Source organism: Ceratotherium simum, chromosome 10, assembly GCF_057802395.1.
Source record: "Ceratotherium simum simum isolate JZ-2026a chromosome 10, ASM5780239v1, whole genome shotgun sequence".
Classification (NCBI taxonomy): Eukaryota; Metazoa; Chordata; class Mammalia; order Perissodactyla; family Rhinocerotidae; genus Ceratotherium; species Ceratotherium simum.
The window spans coordinates 71,722,610-71,731,911 of record NC_141909.1 but is presented as its reverse complement, the minus strand read 5'-3'; the positions used below and the strand labels follow the sequence as shown (position 1 = coordinate 71,731,911).

The following is a 9,302-nucleotide window of genomic DNA, read 5'->3' as shown; positions in this document are numbered from 1 at the left end:
AATTCAGACAGTGCTTGCTTGCTTGTTTGTTTGTTGAAGGTATCTTTACATTCTGAGTGCAGTCTGGGGCAGCCCCTGGTAATTAAATACATTAATATTTCTTCAGTGAAATGTATGAATAGTCACACTAAGCCAAACATTTAAGAAACAAAACAAAACAAAACAAAAACAACTTTTGGTTTTCAGAGCTTTTTGGATTTCAGAACTCTAGAAATGGAATCATGGACCCATACTTGGATATCGGGCCTACCCTTCTATCCTGATGCAGTTTTTAAAATAAGGTACTCAAGTTTTCTGTGCCTTATTTTCTTCTATAAAACAAATTAAAGTATGGCAAACATCTTCAAAATTAAATAATAAAATGTTCAAGTTTTTACCTCATTTGTTGAGTTTTTATTATTTAGATAACTAATCAAGAATGGTTGGACAGATTATCCAAAACAATTTTGATATCCAATGAGTATACCGCTGGAACTAATCCTTTGAGTCAGCACTGAGCATTCCTTCTTGATGATTAGGATCTTCAACAGCACCAGGAAGACCGGAGAATTCAACTGCAAACAAAGAAGAGCCCAGACAAGTCCAGACACAATGGTGACAAGAACAGAGTTTGTGGTCAGCTCCCCAGGCTGTTTCCCAATTTATGCCACTCCCCTGGCATCTAGGACTTCACACTGTGCCCACAATCCCCACACCCTGCCTGGTCCTGCCTCACTCAAGAGCCTGTCCTCCTGACGTAGCTCAACGTCCAGTCTCGAAATCAAAACCTGCTCTAAGTCCCATTTCCTGAGGATCCAGCTATTTACATTATAAAGTTAATAATAAATACACTAATTCATACAAATATGTTAACAAGTTTATTCAGTCAATATGTTGCTCTCCCGGATAACACAATTTCTATTTTGCCAGGGGCATTTCAAAGAAAATGCTTTAATCCAAGGAGATATTTAGGGTAAGGGAATTAACCTTTACTAAGAGCCTATTATTTTTCAGGCACTATGCTAAGTACTTTGCACAAGTTATTTCATTTAATCCTCATTTAATATCCCCATGACAGATTGGTATTAAGTTAAACTTATTTTTTACAAGTGAAGAAATTGAGGCTCTGAGAGGGTAATTTGTTTAAGGTCACATAGCCAGTCAGCAGTAGCTTCAAGATGGGAACCCAGGGCCGGCCCCGTGGCTTAGTGGTTAAGTGAGCGCGCTCCGCTGCTGGCGGCCCGGGTTCGGATCCCGGGCTCACACCGACGCGCTGCTTCTCCGGCCATGCTGAGGCCGCGTCCCACATACAGCAACTAGAAGGATGTGCAGCTATGACACACAACTATCTACTGGGGCTTTGGGGGGAAAAAATAAATAAAAAAAAAAAAAAAAAAAAAAAAGATGGGAACCCATCCTCTTTCCAGCACTCTACTCCTTAAGGGAATGACATAATATAAACACCCTGGCGACCAGCAGGAAGAGGATTTTGAAATAGGCAGGGACTTGTGGCTCCCAGAGCCAACCACATTCTCCTGCTATTTCCCTCTTTCTAAATTTCTATTTACCCCTTGAGGCCCACAGTACATTACATCAAACACAAAACAGGGAGGCCTGTTCTCACTATAATTGCAAAAAATCTGTACTTAGCTACAACACTCATAAAAGTCCCTAACAGAAAAAGATTAACAATTAGGGCTGATTGCTCTGTGAAGAGAAGACCAGGTTCACAGAGGGCAGTTTATATGAACAGGGAAGACCAACATAATAATCAAAAGTATGGTCCAGAAAGTGTCCTTGACACAAAACATCCAAATTTAGAAGATAGAAAAGACTCCCCAGTTGGCCAGAGCCAAATATATCCATGCTTGTTGCATGCTGCTAGTACTGGTGTCACACTGGCACCCCCTCAAGGGGAGGGGGAGAGGGGGCAGAGGGAAAACCCTCCCTTCCTACCTTCAATCCCAACATAAACCCCATGAGGGCAGGAATGTTTTCACTGCCACATCCTCAGTGCTTAGAACAATGTCTGAATTAAGGCAACTCAATAAATATTTGTTAAACAAATGAATGAATTTCTTTACCTTCTTTCTGGAATTCCTCTTATCTCACATTTTTTATTTATCCCACATTTTCTAGTGGTCCCTCCAAATCTCTAAACTCTTCTCCCAAATCTTTAGTCCTTCTTCTTTCAGCTGAACCAGGTTTAAAACAAACAAAAATATTTTTACTGGGTATATGTGTATCTCTAGTTGAAAAATGGAAATACAGAATACTCTTAGAAATAAGAGTTGAAATGAAGAGAGAAAACATATGCTAAATGCACACTGCATTCAGTTCTTATCAAATGCAGACACATATATACTGAAATCGTAGCAGCTGTGTTTATTTCATAATTTAAGCATTTGAAAAAAAGTGCAATGTGTTTATTTTAATGTCAGCTTGATGTCAAGTTTAAAATATGACATGAGTTTCTCTACATGTTTTACCTCTTTTCCTAGAAAGTCTTTTAATATTTAAATATAACCTATATCTCAAATTTCCAGCCCTCATCACATTTTGGGGGGAGGGAGAGGGAATCCCTCATAAACTGTGTGTTGACAGAATGCTCTAAAATACGGCTAACCAATAAAGTTAGAAAATAAATTTGGTAGCAACAATCTAAGCTCTGTTGTATTTCACAAAAAGATCTACATTTAAACAGGAAACAAAAACATCACATATACAATAGCACATAGGGTTGCTATGGTAACAGACTACATTTTTTACATTTACTCTTCAATCGCAGTACATATGAGCTATTACAACCAAATAATGTCAACATCCACCTCCTTCTGATTATGTAAAGCTATCTGGAATAAGTTGTACTTACAGTTCAAGGAATTCTCATTTTTCAACCAATCTTCTTCTGTCTTTTCTAGAAATTATAATTAAAATACATATAATAATGATTAATATTTGGCATTGGAGTTAAGTTTGCACCATCATTTAACTCATGTAGGGACACAACCCAAATGACAAAAATACATAATATCCACAAGTGTCAATTTAAACATTTAAAGTATTGGGTAGGTGTGTGTGTTTAGGTAGCAGTAAGGTCTCCATGGAAAATAAGGAGAAATAAGAAGTTTAGAAAAATGCATTTGGTTTTACTAACTGGGCACACAAATCTACTTTTCCCACAGCTGTGCTTATATGAACAGTTACGAAATACTTACTATGCTGAATTATATGATTCTATAATGTTTCACAAAACCTTGATTTTACTATTTCAAGATGTACTGCTTAGCATTGCCTCTGGGCACATTTAAATCACTATCAACTAATGTAAACAGAATCCCAGCCACCCTCTCCCCATTACATTATATCAAGTATTGGCTTTTCCAGAGTTTCTATTACTTTTCTAACCTGCCCAGCCAGTCCTCCTCCAGCTACCTGGAAAATTAACAGCCTGTCAGAATAGTCACGTCTCTCACTACACACCAAAGAAAACACATCAATAATGAGGTACTTCCAAGTCAAGTAAATATGAATCTAATTTGTAGCTGTCACTCTATCATAACAGGATAAGACTGAGGGCTGGACAGGAGAAAAGACGCAATAAAGAATAAAGGACTCTCCTAAAATAGGCATCTTAGTCACCCACCAGTGGGCCCTTATACCAGCCTACACTACAACAAAGTTAGGGAATCAAATGCAACTTCCTCTTTGGGACTAATTAAAAGAAACATGCGTATATTATCCACCCATCCACATATATTCTTTTTCTACTTTGATATAAGGAATAGCCTTTCATGTTACATTTGATGAATAGGTTTTCTTCAATTGCTTTTGTTTTAATAAACAAGTTAGAGAAGACCTTCTTTGAAAGCCATAAAAATATACCTCTACTGACATCTTCCATTGCAAATAGATCATCTTCAGTGTCTTCCAGACAAGGAGAACCACACAGTCATCAGGCAACAAAGATTCTGTGAAAAAAAAGGAAACAAATTTCATCTCTAACGTCACAAAGATTTTTACCCTAAAGATATGCAAACACGATATCTAGACCACCATAATGGTAAAAGCCTGGTTTTGAAGATATTTCAGTGATGGCTAAAGCAGGAGTTAGTCTCAGATCTCTATTAGTAAATACTATCCAGACTCAATGAAAATACTTATGTATATACGTAAAATGATGTGTATCATAGTTCATATTCTCATGTAAGTATAAATATATATGCACATCAATACATATATATACTATATATATATAAAATCACTTCAAGTGATACTGTCACAGGGTATAAAATTTAGGTAATCATCCTTTCCTGTGACATGTATAAAACATTGCAACTATAGCCAGTTTAGTCTTCTTGCAAATTATTCCTTCCACATAAGACTGTCTGGGGGAAAAAATCCTCACAAACAATTAAGATGCTCATAAACAAGTCCAAACATTGATATATACATATCAGCCACACCAAACCACACAAATATTTTTCCTATACTCACATATCCCTAGCAACATGGGTAGTTTGGTTTCTTCAGGCCTATATATGACTCTACTATATAATCCCACTATGTCTGTAGAGCTCCTAATACTAGGATTCATCTGAGTTCCCTGCCTTCTTTGCAAGGCTACCAGCCATAGATACACCAGAGCTTGGCTTGTCCAACCTAGCCAAACAAATCGGTATACAGCCTCTGCTTGCAGTTTTCTTCTCTCCTTTTTTAAGCACCTGCCCTTTCCAAGTGTGAAATTCTGCTTTTCTTTTAAGCCACATTTGTATAAACACTACTTATAATGCACTTCCACATTGAAGCCATCCCAGACAAAACCATTACCCCATATTCTCTTCAACAATCCCTTTAGCACTGCTAAACTCATAAAACATTCATAAGCTTGTCATTTATATTTTCTACGTGCAATAATTTTGTTTTGTGTTAGTCTTAGCTCCCCATTCAGAAGGTAAGCTATTTGATGAATGGGGTCTATTTCCTCTAAAAAGCTTTCCAAAGCTTAATTAACGGATGCCTGATCATTATTGTTGATTATGATGATACCGTGCATTTAAGGGAGGGGGAGGCTTAGAATCTTTTCCCACCAGTGCCTTCATGCTTTCTGGTGCAATCTAAGGCAGAGATAGTTATCTTTTGAGGTCATGGACCACCCCCTGAGAAGCTGATAAAATCTACGGACTTTCTCCCAGAAAAATGGCACAAAAAATTTTGCATACAATTTCAGAATATGGACCGTGGACTAAGATCCCTGACCTAAAATGACTTCAGTTATCTTTTTAAATTTCCCAAAGCAAATACATTTTAATTTTTTTAATTGGCATGTTTCTTTCGTGCATCTAGGAGGACAGAAAACTGCAGCAAACACTTAAGATGCGGTTATTCACAAAGTTTACAAAAATGATAAACGCGATGCCAGACTCCAAGAGCAGGTTGATAATTGTGACCTCCTGAGACTTAGCCAATCTTGGGTCTAAGCTGTGGGGACCAAGTTTGTCCAGAACAGCAGAAGTTTAGGAGCAAAGTGAAAAACTCTGGAGGACAAGCTGTGAGACAGAGCAGGGCCCAGGCACTCTGCTAGGTGTAGAAGAGAAAGAATGTCAGGAAAATACAGAAGAACTACAGGGACTGGAGCTTTGATTTCTTGGTTCTTACAGCTTCTGTCCCCAAGGAAGGGGACACATGCAATTGCATGAAATCACTAACACATGCAACTGACTCATAGATAAGGAAAAGTTGGAATATGTGCTCCATTTACTCTTTAAGATATTTAGCATCTTAAATATGTTTATCATTTAGAACAAATTTACTTAGAATTTAAAAAAATCATATTTTCACTTGTTTTATTCACAGGTGGATTTTTCATTTCCAAAAACAACAATCTTAAGAGCCCAAAGGAACTTTTCAAGTCAACCAGTCAGACTCCTTCCTAATCTTTTCAGTACCCTTCTCAGACAGTCTTTAAAAATTAAATTCAATTTATTTCAGATGATATTTAATCTTCACTGTCCCTCCCTTTAATATTCTCATATGTGTGAGCCATATTGTGAATGAGAAAGGAAAGGGCCATGTGCCAAACAAGAGAAATGTAGAAAGTAGAAAGATTAAAAAAAAAAAAAAAAGCAGTCCATCTCTATTTGTTACATAATCATTGTTTGCCTGCCTCACCCTTCATTCTTCCCAGTGTCTATTTAAATTGAAAGTCCAAGTATTCTACATGCTCAAAGACATTTAAGACCATTGGTCACGGAGGTGGGAAGACTCTGAAGATCAAGTATCATTTGCTATGGGTCCTCCACTTCCACTGCTGAAAAGCATCACAAGATCAATTAACTTCATGACATCACTAGCAGAAGATAGAAACACCTCGAAAATTACTCGCTATGTTAAACTGGACTTTTTATTTATAGCAAATAAACACAATTTACCCACTGGGACTCTAAGAGATCCAAAAAGCTTTACTAGTTGAAAGGCAAACCCTTGTGATAATGGTAGCTCAAGGGAATCAAAGTCAGCGCTTGTTAAATCCTGGTTATCCTCAGTTTGTAAGAACTGTAACGGCTTGGGTTCTTCCCATATCTTCGGCTTTTCACCAAACCTTTCACTTAAAAAGTGAAGATCAGAAGTGACTCTAAAAGAGTACAAAGTATCAGGTTGGCTACTGAGAATTTCTGAAGAAATAAACCCTATGTCATTTAGTTGGTTATCTACTCTTGTCGGAGATTTGAAAGTCAAAAATGGTTTCTTGCTTGTAAAAGATATCTTCCAAAAGCTAGATGTATATTGTAGCACAAGAGAAGGAATAGGGTTTTTGTAAAAATATACAGAGTGCCTCAGTCTATTAAATGGCAGGTAATGAGAATAAAATGGTCCACCACCATTTAGAGGAGGATCTTTGATATCAAAGTAAATCCATGATGGATGATGATTGAATGTCATAAGTTTTTTCTTATTCTCCTCTCCATTATTTACTTCTAAAATTCTATCTTTTTCTTCTTCCAAAATAATTTTTAGTCCATGAATTTCTGTTAACAAGCCACATTTCTCCTTTCCTTTTATACTGATATGACTCTGTCCCAGTAAGTTAAAGTTTGGTGCCAAATTGAAAATCCTTTTCTGTCTCCTTTTCTTATTCTTTGTTGAGTGTAAGGCACTCTTTGGGATATCCAGTTTAAGTAAGTAGCTTCTGAAGATATTGGTTTCTGTTTCTATGATTGAGTCTATATTCTCAGTTGGAGGTGACAAATCTTCATTTTCTATCAATAGCTTCTCCTCTACCATTTTTTCTAGACTTCCTGGTCCTAATGCTCCTTCAGATGTGGAGATCAATTTAATCAATTGCCCCCTGCTATCAGGACAGGCCAGCTTTTGCCGTCTTTCTTTCTTTGGTCTCTGTTCACATACAAACTTATGAGGTCCCTCAGGCCAGCTATCAAAACAAGGCTGTCTATCAGAGCCCAGCTGTAATTCTTCATCAGATAAACTGTTTGAGAAAAAAGTCCAATAATTGTTTTTAGTTGTATTTACTCGTGGTTCCTTTCTTAAAACTTTATCTGAGGTTCTGGATCCATACTGACGGCACAGAATTGTTTCATTCAGGAGACGTTTGTCTACCGTTTCTCTCTTCTGCATAAATGAGCACGGGGTTTCAGCAAATGGCTCCTGGATCTCTAACGCCACGGTATGCCTATTTCCAACATGCTTTTCTACTTTCATACCAGAGTAGTCATCACTTGCTACACAGGAAAGATTTTGAGTCACTGTTGGACAAATAACTGAGTTTTCATTTGGCATCAATGACAAACTTAGAAACGAGTCATCCTCTTCCTTAGAGAGGTAATTCTTTGGTATATTGTTCAATTCAACTATAGACATAACATTTGGAAAACTGTCTTCAGGACTTATATTTTTCTGTCTTTCATCTTTGTGGCCATTCACTAAATCTCCTAGTTTGTTTCCCAGACCATCAGTGAAGGGACACCCGGATTCTCTTTTGGTCTTTTCTAAGTCTTCCTCTTCACTCTGAGATGGCTCCTGATCTCCTGGCCTAAGATAACTTAAGGTTTCAAATGAGTTTTCCTCCATAATTTTACGATGACTGTTCTGCTTTTTACTTCTTTTTCTGTTTCTCTTCTGTTTGGTTTTGCTGAGCCTGTACGCAGTTTTCTTCAAATCTCTTTCTCTGAAACATAAAAGAATTAAGAAAATTTATAACAATTATTTGTATAACATTAGCAAACTAAAACACTACACTCTTAATGTGTAGATTTACAAATCATTAGTATAAGACATTCTAAAGTGTGTATGTACTTTGTACTATATTTTAAAATCACTATTAAAAAGATCTGAGCCTAGTGGTTAAGTTCAGCGTGCTATGCTTCAGCGGCCTGGGTTCGGTTCCCAGGTGTGGACCTACACCACTCATCAGCAGCCATGCTGTGGTGGCAACCCACATACAAAATAGAGGAAGACTGGCACAGAGGTTAGCTCAAGGTGAATCTTCCTCAAGCAAAAAGAAGAAGATTGGCAACAGATGTTAGCTCAGGGCCAATCTTGAAAGAAAAGAAGGAAGGAAGGAAGGGAGGGAGTGAAGGAGGGGAGGGGAGGGGAGGGAAGGGGAGGGAAGGGGAGGGAAGAGGAGGGAAGGGAAGGAAAGGAAAGAAGGAAAGGAAAGAAGGAAAGGAAGGAAAGAGGGAAAGGAAGGAAGGAGGGAAAGGAAGAAAGGAAGGAAGGGAAGAAGGGAAGGAAGGGAAGAAGGGAAGGAAGAGAAGAAGAGAAGGAAGGAAGGAAGGAAGGAAAGGAAGGAAGGAAGGAAGAAGGAAGGAAGGAAGATTTTAATCCTCTAAATTAAAAATCAGTATACTTTGAGAAAATTAAACCCATTTTCACATACTTGTTTCATAAACCAATAACTTCATGAAAACCTAATATGTTCCTTAAGATATTTCACATATAAAATATTCATATTTATGAATTTATGTTTTAAAATTTTTTATTTATATATATAAAACCTATCAGTAAACATCTTGGTTTTCCTAACATCTTGAATTTTGAAAAGTGAAAAGTGGCCAGTAGGGTCTTAGAACAACACAACTTCAGTGGCTTTAATAGCTAGATTTTCTCTAGACACAAAACTTTGGCAATTAAGTTCCTCCATTAAATTATAAAGAATAGTTGATGATGGGCAGAAAAATCTAATATTTGGGTGATATGCTTTTCATTGCCTAGCTAGTAGTGGTTGTAAACCAGAGGCTCCACCACTACTCTGTGGGATGTTTGGAAATGTATCACGGCATTTTTGGTGGTCACAATAACTGGAA

General features: G+C 37.3%; 1 protein-coding gene across 3 annotated transcripts in view; it reads right to left on the bottom strand.

Annotated features, from left to right (window-relative positions):
- Positions 1 to 404: 404 nt before the first annotated feature.
- Positions 405 to 9,302, bottom strand: part of N4BP2L2 (NEDD4 binding protein 2 like 2) — a 76,638-nt gene continuing 67,740 nt past the window's right edge. The window contains exons 7-11 of one of the 3 annotated variants that reach the window (XR_015553474.1): positions 6,411 to 8,164; positions 3,865 to 3,950; positions 2,852 to 2,896; positions 2,064 to 2,174; positions 407 to 554 (exon numbers count right to left, since the gene is read on the bottom strand). Coding sequence is in view for 2 of the 3 variants with exons in the window: in XM_087436213.1 (XP_087292339.1) it covers positions 2,873 to 2,896; positions 3,865 to 3,950; positions 6,411 to 8,164 (1,864 nt within the window). In the remaining variant the exon portion in view is untranslated. Of the gene's footprint in view, positions 2,175 to 2,851; positions 2,897 to 3,864; positions 3,951 to 6,410; positions 8,165 to 9,302 lie in introns of all 3 variants that reach the window. The other 2 variants (XM_087436213.1, XM_087436212.1) reach the window with 2 other exon arrangements.